Consider the following 14918-nt stretch of genomic DNA (forward strand, 5'->3'; position numbering starts at 1 on the left):
CTAAGGGGTATTTCCTTTGTTTCCCCCAAAATGAGAAAATTAATCACCTGGTGATTACATAGGACATGTTATGGAAACATAGATAAATGAGGTAATATTTTGTCACATAACTGATATTTAGCTATGTGAATCTTTACTATTTAACACTTCTTAAGCATTATGTCTACTGTCAATGACAATGTCACTTGGTTTTGTACTAATTCATTTAGCTCAAAGTGACTTTTCACAATCTGTGTGATCAACAGTTTGTACAAAGAAAGGAAGGTAAAAGGAAACAAAAGGGAAGCAAGGGGAATTTGTTCTATTTTTAATGTGCAGAGAAGCTAGTAATAGATCCTTGCAGAAGTTGGCTTTTCTTTTAATCTTTATGTGGAAAATATTCATATGCTAGTGACTTAGATGAAACATTATCAGATCATACCTTTTGTTCTGTATTGAGTTTTTATTTGGCCTTTGTGTTATTTCTTTTTTGATTGTTGCTAGTACAGAAATATAGCTTTATCTTAAATTATTATCAATATTAATCTCCAGACAATAAGGTACTGTTGATTCCTGAGGGAAACTAATGGAGGTAATAGAATTTTAAAATGTCTGTCTTAATGCATTTTTAATGTCCAGAAGTCAACTTTAATACAAAAATAAATGAAGTGTTTTGCTAACACATTTAACTTGGAGAAGAGTAGTTGGCCATTCAGGAGCTTCCTGTAAGTTGTTTGATTTCTGTTGTTTTTCTTGCTGATTTCATCCTGCACACCCAGCAGGCTGCCATGGCCTGTTATTTCCACCTGTGGAGCCCGCCTGTCACTGTGCTTCACGCGGTGTCGATCAGACATCCTACGAATTAAAACTCTTGATTTTTATATGAGCCTTCTTATCACTCCACCGGTACCACAGCTGAAAGTGTTTGATTGCTTGGGTTGCTGCGAATGCCACAGTTAAAATATATATTAGGTCTCTGAGCTATTTTGGATCAAAAAACCATAGCTGTAACTAAGGTTTATGGGTTAGCATGCCAAAAGAAAAAAAAGGGATTGTCACCATTTGGAGGGGAGATTAACTGCAAAAAATAAATCTAGCTTCACTATTTTTGAAATAAAATCCACTGATTTTATAACAAAATTAATTTTAAAATAATCATAAGTCAAGGGCATGAATCCATACTTAATTCTGTTGAACTTGTATAGAACAAAACTACTAAAATGATGATGTTATGGAGATTTGTTTCCTGGTGTTGAGCCAACCGGGATGACAAGAAGTAGCTGCTAGAAGCAAGCCCTGAAAGCTCAGCCGTGATAACAGCTCTCACCAGTTTGATAGAACAGTCAGTAATAGCAGTAACTTTCAAGCTCTTTTCTCTACCAAATAGACTCCCTCTGGGTTTTCACACACAATTCAAATATCACAGAGCAGTTTCGTGCCTTCAAACTGTAAAGCAATACAGAATATTTCCATTTTACTTTCCCTAGATCTCCAATCTGTTTGGTTATTTACATGTGAGGTTTGAAAATTAAGCCCAGATAGTTTTATTCCTTTGAAACTTATGAAACAGTGTCCATTTTAATGGAAAGTCTAAATGTAGCTTTGCAGTGATAAGTCTTATTCCATAATATTAAAATCACTGTCTATATTAGAATGTACTTTAATTATCAAAAATATAGCTATAAGGCTAACAGCCCATTAGTAATATCACCATGGATTTAGGTCATAATTTCCAAAAATAGAATCCTAAATTCACGTTAGAAATTTATATAAGTAGTGTGCTGTTCACTTCTCATTAGAGTTGGAAATGGAGACTCTTCTGAATGCAGTGGAAGCTGGCTAGCTGCTGAGATCTGAACACAGGCATGAAATATCATGGCATCTGCTTTTTGATAATGATGGTAGCATTACAGATGTCCCATTTACAGGCTCAGCAGAATCACCTGTGTTCTGCTCTTTCTCTTCAGTAGTCAGATTGGTTTTGATGGTGTGTTTGATATTGAGGACTTTGAAAATTCCACATTTGCTTTTTGAGAGGGCCATGAATTCTTTTATGTCTCTGAGATTAAATAGTGCTCAATGATGTTCACTTTGTACTTAAACTGTTTTCAGATAGGGGTGTAATGGAAAATAGCAAAGGAGATCTTCCCCGGTTTTTGACTAACCCAGGCAGTGTGAATCATTTAAGGTCTGTAATCACCAAATTAGAAATAGATGATTTCTGTTTACCCATGTTCACCCTGGATTACATCACTGTTTTTCAGCCTTTGTAGTTCAGGCTTGCTTACCACTGAATTAAACTGTAGTAAAGGCATAACCAAGAATTTATGCAACAGACCAAATTTCTAGTTGCTTGTTTATAACAGATCAACTGCATTTGTAATTATTACACAGAGGGAGAAACTTCAGATGCAGCCATTAGCAGAGAGGATAAATGTTTAGAACCAGACTATCAGCTTGTTTCCCATCTTCCAGCAGTTCTTAACTTCTAGTGAATAAAAACCTGTAATCTGTGATTAATGTCCATTGATAGCTGAATCCCCTTAATAGTTGCTGCCTTCTTCAGTCATCAATAACTCTTCCTATACAGATAGTGCTGCCACTTTTTCCCTCCCGTAGTGTCTTGGTGTTTGTATTATTTTTCCCTATGAACTACTTAGGCTAGTTCATGCTTTCATTCACAGATCTAAATGTAAGAGCACAGTTTTGCATTTAAGGCACTGACAAGCGGGAAATCAAAGGTTGTTTCTCTGTTCTACTGCAGGTCCCAGTGTCTGCCGAGCTACCAGATACACAACTTTGTCTTTAAGAAGTGGGTTGTTTTGTGTTGGTCGTTTGGGTTTTTTTTCCTAGATTTGTACCATGAGCCCAGGAATAGGGCCTTTGAGTATTATCTTAATTTAAGAATTGTCATTACTTCCAAACGGTTTGTGGCTTTGGTGATCACTGAGCCAAGACGTGTGCCTAATGAAGTCTATTGCTAAATGTGGAGTGGAGTCAGTATTCTTCCTCAACCCTGACACATGCTGTGCGGCACTCTAGAGCTTACACAGTGTTCGGGGCAGTATGGTGTCTGCTAGATGTTTAGATCAGGGCTGATATGCAACTGTTTACATGCTGTTCTGTCTTCATGTTTCCCTCAGGGAATGGTGCTATCTGCTGAGTACATCAAGAAGAAATTGGAGCAAGAAATGGTGCTTTCTCAAGCTTTTGGACGAGACTTAGTGAGTATTAGTTTTCTTTTATCTTCGCAGGCTATACGAAAGATGAGATTTCCCTAAAACATGAGTTTTAGGGAAACCTCCATGTCCATCTACTGTACTAATTTCTTAAATCTTCCTTCAATTCCTATCCCTCTGGATTTCTAGACAGGCAACTAGTTACTTATTCCCCCAAGGCTTTTTTATTTTGAAACCACCAATACTGCAGAGGTCCTGATTATTTTTTTTCCTTAGGCAAAGCTAAGGCAGGAAGTCCCATTTGGTGGCAATGTAGGACAGGGAACATTAAAAACAAATCAACAGGAACTAAAATCCCATCTCTATGGAAATTCTCTTTGGAGATGGCAATGGGCTGCCATGCTGACTTGTCTGTGTGTGCACATTTCTTGTGAGAGCGTGCTATCAGAGAACCCAAGAGAGATGTTACGAAGCAGCTTACCTTAGTTTATATGTTGGTAATAGCACAGTCAGTCCCCTTCTGGGAGGGAACTTCTGAACTGCCTGATTCCCTGCTGTCAGGCATCTGTCCTTTTCTCATGCCCAAAGAGTGCCTTGGTCTGAGCAGTGCCCATGGGGAAATTAGCAATAGCTCAAGTGAGAATGAAAAGAAGGATAAAAGCCTCGGTGGTTTCCTGAAACTTGAGTGTCATACCAGTCAACACTGAAGTGTCTGCCTTGTGATGTTTGGTAGATGTAGGGAGAGATACATAGGCATCTGACTTCTTTATATGGTGCTTTATTCCTCTCTGCCCAGAAAGTGAAAATTGGTCTTAAGTGAGCTGTTACTCATGAGGAATTTTTCCTGATGTCCTATAGAGCTCAATTGCTACCTGACTGGTAAGGATACGGTGATGTTCGAAGCTCTATACTTTGGTTTTCTCCTGTGTGTGGTAATAAGTATCATATTCTGTTCTGTTTGAAGCTGGCTTTGTGGGGTGGGTCCAACTTCTAATTGATGCAAAATAGTGTAACTAGCTGGACCTGACCCACAAGGATGGAGATAGCTTGATTAATATGAGATGGAGCAACTGGCTTGTGTGTAGAAAATTAATTACTGCCTGAGGTTGAACTCTGAAGAATATCTGAAAAAGTGCTATGGTTAAAACATAAATGCCATCCCAGGTCCTACCAAAGGTTCGTTTATCCCAGTACATTGTTTCTGACAGTTGCCAGCAACAGGTATTCAGGGATAAAGTATAACAAGTGAGGTGTATAAAGTCTCAAACCTCCCCCAGCATTCACCTCACTGACTGTAACAGGCATGATGGTGGCTTAGAGATGGTCTCGAGAAGGAAAATGAAACAAAGATAGATCTTTCATTCTTGTGGCCTGGTCTTATGTTCTATGTGTTTTCTCATCTTATGCAGAAGTCCAAGTATAACCACCATTGTGGTGACACAGGGCCATGGAGAGTCGGATGCTGGATTCTCTTTCCCTGTGTAAAGCCTACAAGGCACTGGCAGAGCTCTGCAGAAAAACAAGACTGAAACTTTTCAAATATTGTCTTCTAGGTTCTAAGCCATGCCTAGCACTCTAGCCTCTGAATAACAAGAACAGTACAAAATGTTAGAGAATAGTTTTGTCTCTGAATTACTTGAGCAGTGGTCAGCTGTTGAGAGCATCTAGACTTAGAAGACTATTGTTCAAACTGCTTGTTTGGATTTCTGTTTTTCAGCCTGCACAAGTGGTGGAATTAATGAAAGCAAGTAATTTCTAGAACCAAGGAGACCTTAGATGTGTGAGCCTGGACTCAGATATTATCAGAAGGCTGTCAGATTTGAGGAGGAGCAAAAGGCTCATATCAAATCCTAAATAACTCAAACAGCTTGTGTACAGTACACTTCCCTTTTTTTCCTACCTTTTTTCTTTTAAGGAAGACCCAGTAGGTCAAACACTGACTGATGGAGATATAGGGAGAGAATGCCAGAAGACAATGAATTCTAGCATCCCTTCAGAACAGGCAACATTTGCAGGGCAGGAGAGTGCTGGGACTGCCACTGTGGCTTAGGCTAAACAGTGTAAATCAGAACTCTGCTTCCATTTCAAGACCTAACATACCCTCACTAGTTCCCATTAGTGGAGGAGCTGGTTAGCTGGAGTCTGGAGTGCTCATGTATGGGAAAGACTGACAGCTGGGGAAAGGTGCAGATTTTGGGGGTTGGGGACTTGCCTTTCAGTATGACCTTAATTTCTTGTTTGGTTTTTTTTGTTTGTTTGTTTTCAGGGGAGAGGAACAAAACACTATGGCCTGATTGTGGTTGGTCATTCCCTAGGGGCTGGCACAGCTGCCATCCTGTCCTTCCTTTTGCGTCCGCAGTACCCATCACTGAAGTGCTTTGCCTATTCTCCCCCAGGTGGGCTGCTGAGGTAGGTGTTGGGGCAGGAGGACTGGTGAGAGAGAGGGGTTGTATAGTTGTGGCTGGATCAGATCCTGTTTGTGATGCTTTGAGGAGCAGTAAAAGACAAGTCTCTGCCCTGAGAAGCATGCAGAAAAATGGAGAGCCAGTCTATAGGAGATGAGGGTTGTTGGCAGCCTTTGCTCTGTGTTATAGTTTGGAATTTAGGTTATGATAGTAGGTAGCCACTCTCCCAAATATTCTGGTTTATGAGTTAGTTGTCTGTGGCTATAGCTCTAATTTCACCCTGACTAGTGGAAAATGCAGGCCGAGTGGATGGGGTGCAATTTCCTTATTCTCTCTCTGCACAGTGCCAGCGTGTACTTTCCCCATCTGCTGTGAATAGATGTACAATAAGGGATATACTTGACTGAACATAGATGTCTGCATCAGTTGATCTAGTTGTTTGGACTCCTTTTGCAGCTGACAAAGAAATTGGCACTTCTGGGGTGTGATTTCTGTCATTCTAAAGTGGGTGCCTAAAATAGGTCAGAGGGACTGGGTTTCTTGGGTGCCTGTTTCTCTCTCTCTCTTGCCTATAGGGGGAATCTAGGGTAGCTGCCTCAGATCTCTGAAGAGAGATATGGTGAATTCCTCCCACTGTAAATGGGAACAGACCTGCTGGTCATGTTACTTACATGGCAGCCAAACAAAAACATCCCACTTGATTGCTGTGAAGTGAGATGAAGGTTTTTCTAGTTGTGACAGACATCATGGGGGCACTTGAAAGCAGCTATGGATTATCAGAAGCTTCTTGTGATAGTTACTGCATCATGTTCCAGGAGCAGCTAAGGGTTTTAAACCATCCTACTAATGAATCTGGATATTGGCATGCCTTGTTATGATAGTAATCCCTGGTCTTCTGCAACTATAGAGGAGTTGCTCTGTAGAATGTTTCATGAGAGTTTTATAGCTTTCTGCTCAGAGCTTCCTCTCCTGAGATCCCGTGATAGCTTGGGCCAAGCTGTGCTGTGTTATTTCAACTGTTTCAGAGTGCCTCTGACTGCCACACTTCTGTTATGCTGTGTGTCACCCCCAGGACTGTCTCTAGGTCAATGTAATGATGCAGCCTCTGCCTTTGGTAACTGGTTCAGAAGATCTCTAGGAAGGTAGCTGATTGCAGAACCAGCTCATAGAGTAGAAGCCTTAATTCCCTCTTGGTACTCAGGTTGCTGCAGAACGTGGCCATCTTAGTTCTAAAGTGTCTTTGTAAAGTAGTCTCAGGAGCATGGAATGTCTTCTTCCTTTCTGCTGTCCTGGCCATTCCCAAACTATTGGAAAATGACTATAGGGCATTGAGTTAAAGTACTTCCTTTTCCAAGTATATGCAGAGCCATATGCAGAGTAATATTGCTTGGGGCATGGGATGTGAATATTAGGCTTTTCTTTATCAAGGTGCAAGTCCCAAAAGCCTTGAGCAGCTTTGTGGTTTTTATGACCCTGGTTTTCTGTTTGGTAACCTCTCTGGCACCAGTGGCAAATTGGGAATGAAGTGCAGTTTGCTGCTACTGAAACACTGTTTGCTTCTTCTTGGTCCTGTTTCTCTTCCAGTGAGGATGCCATGGAGTATTCAAAAGAGTTTGTGACTGCAGTCGTGCTTGGCAAAGATCTAGTGCCCAGGCAAGTTGAGAAGTGTCTGAATTTCTTGATGAGTTTCTGCTGTTTCTATACCAAAGTTACCTCTTCCTATCAGAAACACCTAGATCATATCTGTCTCCACTGTCCTCATTTACCTGTCCTTGTATGCTTCTTACTTGTCTTCCTAGTTACCTGTATTTCTGCATCTTTTACCTGGACACCTGTATTGGTGTTTCACACACCTTTTTATAGGCATATCCCTCCCTGTCTCTCAGCTGCCTGTATGAAAGAAAAGGGTGAATAACCTGCCTCTGTAACTATACTCATTGCGGTATCTGACACGTCAATGCCATCTTCTTGGTTGCCTGTGTTATTTTGGACGTTGTTACACTCTGCACTGAACTAGATGTGCTGTCATTTCATTGTACTGTTTGTCCCTGAATACCTATTCCATATCATCTCACATCTCTGAACCAGCTCCCTCATTTCTTGTGTCTTGGCATTTCTCACCTCTCATCATCTCCTGGGACGTGTTCTGCTGAACAGGGCATTGGACTAGGAGCTAGACAACCTGGTTTTTGCTTTTGCTTCTGCCCTGTTGCATGACCTCAGATACATTGTACAGACAGAAATGTCACCATTTAAGGCTTGTAGAATTCAGTGGAGGAAAAGTGCTACATGGTATTGAGTATGCCACTTGGTAACCTGTATGACAAAATCTTGTCCATTCTTTCATCTGTTCAGTGGTGTCATATAGCTCTGACACCTTTTTAACTTACCTGTTCTGTGTCATCCTATACTTGTTTCTTGCTCACTTGTTTCTGTGATTGCATCATCTCCCTCCTTATCTGTTCATTGACCTCTCTCATACCTGTGTTCACTGATCTGACTCTGCTACTACATTTCATACTTGTTTATTGTCACGATGGTTTCCTGTGGCCTCTTAACGCTGGTTACTGGTCCTGGGTGATGCCACAACTCACCTCTGAAATGATCTGCATGATGGTGGTGTTGCATTCTTGTAGTATCTCTTGTAGCATAGTTTCTTGTTCATCTGTGCTGTGTGTCCCTACTGTCCTGTTACCTACCTGCTGTTCCCTGCCCAGCTGTTGTAAATACATCTTCCTCTTTTCCAGAATTGGTCTCTCTCAGCTGGAGGGATTTCGCCGGCAGCTTCTGGATGTTCTTCAAAGAAGTAACAAACCAAAGGTAAGAGTAAAAATTAACAGACACCTGGAGGCGAGTCTCTGAGCAGTGATGGTAAACTTTTAGTGTCACATAGCAATACTGCAGACTTCTGCCCTCCCAGTCTCCTCAGGTGCACTGTGACTACTATTTAGGTAATCAGAGGAGTGATGGCAAGGGCTGGAAGGCAGCTAGAGAAGTGAGGGCAAAGGGCTGTGCTCTGTTTGTAGGCTGTGTGATGATTCTGGCTCATGTGCTGTAAATTCACCATCACAGGTCTAAAATAACTGAGCAGGAAATAGTCTCATCTGAGCCTGTTTTGAAGTCTGTGTTCGAACTGTAGCTTTTCTTGGCCAGTAACAAATGCTAACAGGCTAGAAAGTACAACAGTTGTCTGCTTACAGACACTGCTGCGTGCTGTCTGGGTGGTGCTGTTCTAGGATAAGCGGTCTGTTAATATTTTGGAGATAGGAAATGTGGAAAGTTGTTCCTCCCCAGGCTGCTTTAGCATTACACTGAGATGGAAAAAACATAAGACATTTAAGATTTTTAGGGGTAAAATGTTATAGATATGACCTGTCGAGGGAGAAAACTGAGCTTACATTTATTTTTCTTGTTAGCATTCTATGGTTTTTGTGTTTTGGTTTATGAGGGTTTTGGTGAATTTGGGGGGGTTTAGGATTTGGTTTAGTGCATAAAGAAAGGCCTAAACAGAGTTTTTGTCTGTTTATGTTGCATAAACTTTTGCTTATTTTTGTACATTAAATTCAGATTCCACCTACTTTGTTTATCCTGAAAGATACTAAGTTACCAATTGGTGGACAAATTGGTGCTTGCTCTAGATCCTTAACTCCACAAAAACCTCCAGCAAAAAAAGGAAGGATGAGATGTTGCCACTTCTAAGATTAAAACTGGGAAAGGAAGAAACAACTTTTTCTGGGCAGGGTTATCTCTGTCTCTCTGTCTATTATTTAAGCAATCAAGGCACAAGACCTGTTTTTTTCTCTTTTCTGGTATTAGGTATTCAGTTTAAATCTCCCAATAGTGCCTTTGAGATGACTCTGCTTTTCTTTGATGTTTTTGTCTTTTCAATATTCTCTTTCCTTTCTCTTGTGTTGAATAGTGGCGAATCATCGTGGGTGCTACGAAGTGCATACCCAAGTCAGAGCTCCCTGAAGAGACGGAAGAAAATTCAGTAACGAGTAATCGCCTCTGGACCCATCCCAGTGATCTGACTATTGCCCTGTCTGCAAGCACACCACTCTACCCACCTGGCCGCATCATCCATGTGGTGCACAATCACCCTGCAGAGCAGTGCTGGTGAGTATGCGCAGAGCTGTGAAGCTAGCCTATGTGTGGGGGTGAAAGTTTTCTTTTGGAAAAGGCTTCCCAAGACAGGAACCCATCTATGAAGGAAGTGATCCCACCCCCCACTGTCTTATGATGACAGTGATTGTGTCTGTGCTGTCAGAATAGGAAGATAGTCGTGTCACTGTTGGCTAGTGCAAAGTTTTGGAGCAATAGCAGTAGCATGTGTACTTTAATATCTTCTGTTTCTCCTCCTGTTGCTTTTTCTGTCTCTGCAACCTGCTGTTTCTTTCTTTTGCATGCCAAAACACTGGCCTGCTCTTTCATCCCCTGCTCCCTGTTTTCCCCTCTGTTTGTATCCCAACTCCTCTTCCAGTTGCTGTGAGCAAGAGGATCCCACTTACTTTGCTATCTGGGGTGACAATAAGGCATTTAATGAAGTGATCATCTCACCGGCGATGTTGCACGAACACCTCCCATATGTGGTCATGGAAGGGCTCAACAAGGTAATGAAGAGAATTAGGATCAGGGGTGGGGAGGGATCATTCAGTGCAATAACATAGGCTCTGGCTTTGAATGCCTGAAAGACCAGGGTTTGGGCAAGAAAGGCTCAGCATAATGATGCTGATGAGGTGAGCTGTAAACACAAAATGGACAAGGGGCATGGTGGTTCTAGCATATGAGCCCAATAAGTTTCTTGGTGCCAAGCCAAAGCTCTGTGTGCTTATTGGAGGGCCAGGAAGGTACCCTTGGTGGGGTCCAGTTTTAGAAATTCTTATTGCAAGAGCACTTAGGTGCCCTAATAAAATGAGTGCCTTGTCACAGGCCTTTATGTACCCAGAAGAGGTAGTCCTTGCCTAGGAGAGCTGGCTATTTAGATACACAAGGCCATTTACTTTGCAGTGAAGGAGGAAAGAAGATTGTGCTCTGGGCCAATCATACACAGGCTGTTAGTGTTGAATGTAATGAGGTCTGGAAATGGAATGTAGATCTCCATCCCAATACACAGAGTCCCAGACTAAGTTGTCTTTCCAAATTGAATATCATAATAATATGAGGCTGGGTGTTGTTTGGTTCCCTTTTTTCAGAACTGCCCTTTACAGGCTGCAGTTCAGGTGAAATCCAAGCTGTGACAGAAGTCCTCCATGCTGTGGCTGCAAGCCCCTCTGTTAGTCTGAGGGGTGATTGAGCTTATGTATAATGGTTGTAGAATGGGTCTCTGCTACTAAGCTACAGTTCCTAGCCCCGCAGTTCTACCGTGGAGATTTAGCCAAGTCTCCTCTGCCCTGCTGGTCTGAAGGCTGCTCCTGCCAGCATCCTGCCAGTCACCTCCCCAGCATTGGATTCGCAGCAGGGCATTCTGACAGGATAGAGTATGTCAGAATTTATTGATATAATCCTTTATCTCAAGACCTTGCCCTGTGCTTGCAGAAAGTATTGGTAAGAAATAGGCAAATCCAGCTGTTTGGAAGTCCTGAGCTGAGAACAGCAAAGCTGCTATCTCCAGTAAAGCACTACTGTTCCTCTGCTTGCCTTGAATAGGTCTTGGAGAATTACAACAAGGGGAAAACAGCTTTACTTTCTGCAGCCAAAGTGATGGTGAGTCCTACAGAAGTGGATCTCACCCCAGAATTGATCTTCCAGAGTCAGCCCTTACCTAGTGGACCCTCAGTGCAGATTGGAACTGGAGCCTTAACAGTGGACAGAAGGAACAGCAGTACTAAGTAAGTATATATCTTTGATTTCTTTGAAGGGTTGTTGGCTCTAGGTGTGGGTCCTCTTCCTCCTGGGGCATTGTGATCAATGTTTTTGGAAAGGATAGGTCCACGGGCTGCCTTTGTGAGACTTTTACTTAGCTTCAGCATGTCTTGTGTCATGCTGGGGGGAAAATATCCTTTGTGTTGCTCAAGAATCTGTGAGTGCAGCAAGGTCAGGAGAACCCAGAAGATAAGGGTATGGAAGAAACTTCCTTTTCTCCCTACTCGGACATATGGGGTTTTCCCTGAAACTGTTAAGACAAAGCTTGCAGTTCTGCAGCTAAATTTCTGTTTTCCTGTGCGAATTATGTGCCCAAAGATAGCCTATATGGTGATTCTCAAAAGCTGAGAAGCAGTGAAAGCCATAAGCTTACCAGAAGATCTGCATTTAAAGCTACTTTATGATGTGACTTGTGTAATGTTATGAACAGGACAATCTGGGAACATGGATACAGATGAGGGGAGAGCAGTTGGTGTCCTGTTTGTGAAGGACAAGAGCAGGAAGCTCAGTCCAGTGGCAAGCAGGCAAGGGGAAAAGGCATGTTCCGAGTACTGAAGGTGTTCCTACAGGGGTTGTTTTCTGAAAGCTGGACCATCACTGGCCACTAACATCAGTAGTCTGGCAAAGACCAAAAGGTGGAGGAACATCTAGAAGGTATATGGAGGAGTGGTTTGGGGAAGAACTTGTTCTTTATGGTGTACATAAACACTTTCCTCCAGGAGCTAAAGGCAGAGAGACTCCTTGTAGAATTTCAGATATTCAAGGCATTGCAGGACCACAGACTTGCAAGAAACAAAGAAAATAAACATAAAAATGTGGGCAAAGGCTTATTTCAAAGTTGGAACACATGACTTCTGTCACAGAATTGCATTATGTAGGGCAAATTTGCAGACAAAACAGGGAAGATGGTTTGTAGTCAGAGATAGCAAATGGGATTTGTGAGTAGGAACAGAAGACAGCGTTATGGGTGGGAGGCGATTATTTCTTTGCAAGGGAAGCACTTCTATGGAGATTTCAGGTGGAGAAGACCCAACAAGAAGCTCTGTGTGTGGGGCAAGAGGCAGGGTGAGATGGTCTGTGCTGAGTGATGGACAGCTGAGTATCCTTGAGATAACATGAGTGAGATTTAAATTTACAAGATAGATAAATGTTGTGATTTAACCCCAGCCAGCAACTGAGTACCTTGCAGCCACTTGCTCGCTTCCTCCCCCACCCAGTGGGATGGGGGAGAGAATCGGGGGGGGGGGGGGGGGGAGTAAAACTTGCGGGTTGAGATAGGCAGTTTAATAGGTGTTTTGGGTTTGTGTGGTGGGGTTTTGGCAGCAGGGGAGGGGGCTACAGGGCGGGCTCCTGTGAGAGGCTGCTAGAAGCTTTCCCGGCTCCAAGTTGGACCTGCTGCTGGCCAAGGCCAAGCCCATCAGCGATGGTGGTAGCACCTCTGGGAGAACAGATTTAAGAGGGGAAACCTGCAGCGGGGAGGGGAGTGGAATGTGAGAGAAAACCCCTATTCAGATACTGAGGTCAGTGAAGGAGGGGAGGAGGTGTGCCAGAGGGGAATGCCCCTGCACCCCATGGTGAGACAGCAGGCTGTCCCTCTGCAGCCCGTGGAGGTGAGCAGGGGAGCAGATGCCCACCTGCAGCCTGGGGAGGAGCCCACGCTGGAGCAGGGTGATGTCCCTGAAGATGGCCAGGACTCCATGGGAGAGCCTGCGCTGGAACAGTCTGTGCCTGAAGGACTGCAGCCTACAGAAAGGACCCACACTGGAGCAGTTCATGAAGGACTGCAGCCTGTGGAAGGGACCCACGCTGGAGCAATTTGTGAAGAACTGCAGCCCATGGGAAGGACTCATGCTGCAGAAGTTTGTGGAGAACTGTCTCGCATGGGACAGATACCATGCTGGAGAAAAGGAAGAGTGAGGAGTCCTCCCCCTGAGGAGAAAGGAGCAGTAGAGATAATGTGTGATGAACTGACCCCAACCCCCATTCCCTGTCCCTCTGCACTGCTCAGGGGGAGAAGGTGGAGAAAATTGGGAGTGGAGTTGAGCTGGGAAGGAGGGAGGGGTGGGGAAGGTGTTTTAAGATTTGGTTTTACTTCCCATTATCCTTGTTTTGTTTTGATTGGTAGTAAATTAAATTGATTTTGGTTTTTTTCCCCAAGTTGAGTCTGTCTTTTGCCTGTGACCATAAGTGGTGAGTGATCCCTCCCTTGTCTCGACCCACAAGCTTTTCTTTATATTTTCTCCTCCTCATCCCACTGTGGGGGAGAGGAGTGAGCAAGCGGCTTCGTGGTGCTTTGTTGCTGGTTGGGCTTAAACCACAACAATAGGACAGAAAGGAAGAAAATAATAATGATAATAGTAATAATATGACAATAATAATAATAAAAGGATTGGAATATACAAAACAAGTGATGCAGAATGCAATTGCTCACCACTCACCGACCGATGCCCAGTCAGTTCCAAGCAGCAATCTGCCCCTCCTGGCCAACTCCCCCCAAGTTTATATATTGGGCATGACATCACATGGTATGGAATATCCCTTTGGCCAGTTTGGGTCAGCTGCCCTGGCTGTGTCCCCTCCCAACTTCTTGTGCCCCTCCAGCCTTCTTGCTGGCTGGGCATGAGAAGCTGAAAAATCCTTGACCTAGTAGAAACACTACTTAGCAACAACTGAAAACATCAGTGTGTTATCAACATTCTTCTCATACTAAATCTGAAACATAACACCATGCCAGCTACTAGAAAGAAAATCAACTCTATCCCAGCCAAAACCAGGACAATAAGACAGCAAATAATATGAAGATGGCAAGGTTCTTGTCACAGAGAGAGTGAATGGTCAGAGAAAGTGAAGGAGAGCTTAGAAACAGAACCGCAGCTGTGGTGAAACAGCAGGAACAGGGATTGGCCCACATTTGTGAAGGCTACAATATGACTGAGAAAATGAACTAGGTCAGGCAGCAGGGAGAGGAGCAGTGGTTTCTGTGCCATAGCCAGAGTAGACCCAAGGAGCTCCTTCCCTTTGAGGTTAGTGAAAGCAGAGGGGGAATTCTGAGTTATGAAAGGGAAATGAACAAGGGAGAGGGCAGAGAGGCTTAAGGGAGGTGCTAGAGTGGAAACAGTTGTAGGTTGGTTGTGTTGAATTCAAGGTTAGAGCCAGCTTACTGCATCAGACTCCCTCTTTTGGGGTTCTTGTAACCTGTTCTCAGATTACTATTACTCTATTGAAATTACAAAGGGATCAAATATTGACCTAACTTCTAAGCCTTTCCCTAGACATCATGTCCTTTTGGCAGGTGCAGCAGTCCTCCCAAGCTCAGAATCTTTTCCCAGATATTTACTCCTTTCCTTTAGGGCTGTTGCTTTGGCTGCAGCTCGTCCCAGGCTTTGTGTATGTCTGGTATGGGAAGCTCCTTCCCGGTGTCTTTGATATGGTGTCTTTCTGGAGAAGCCTGCCTGATTCTTAAAAGTCTTAGTGTGACTGGTGTCTTTCTAAA

At 43.3% G+C, this 14918-nt stretch overlaps 1 protein-coding gene across 11 annotated transcripts in view; it reads left to right on the plus strand.

Annotated features, from left to right (window-relative positions):
* The window catches only part of DAGLA (diacylglycerol lipase alpha), a 76096-nt gene that overhangs the window by 49530 nt on the left and 11648 nt on the right, over positions 1-14918 (plus strand). For 10 of the 11 annotated variants that reach the window (XR_005934111.1, XM_041129117.1, XM_041129114.1 and 7 more), the window contains 7 exons: positions 3123-3203; positions 5425-5567; positions 7148-7216; positions 8311-8383; positions 9483-9679; positions 10044-10173; positions 11210-11391. Coding sequence is in view for 10 of the 11 variants with exons in the window: in XM_041129117.1 (XP_040985051.1) it covers positions 3123-3203; positions 5425-5567; positions 7148-7216; positions 8311-8383; positions 9483-9679; positions 10044-10173; positions 11210-11391 (875 nt within the window). In the remaining variant the exon portion in view is untranslated. Of the gene's footprint in view, positions 1-3122; positions 3204-5424; positions 5568-7147; positions 7217-8310; positions 8384-9482; positions 9680-10043; positions 10174-11209; positions 11392-13026; positions 13220-14918 lie in introns of those variants that run through there. The other variant, XM_030038410.2, reaches the window with a different exon arrangement.

This window comes from Aquila chrysaetos, chromosome 16, assembly GCF_900496995.4.
Source record: "Aquila chrysaetos chrysaetos chromosome 16, bAquChr1.4, whole genome shotgun sequence".
Classification (NCBI taxonomy): Eukaryota; Metazoa; Chordata; class Aves; order Accipitriformes; family Accipitridae; genus Aquila; species Aquila chrysaetos.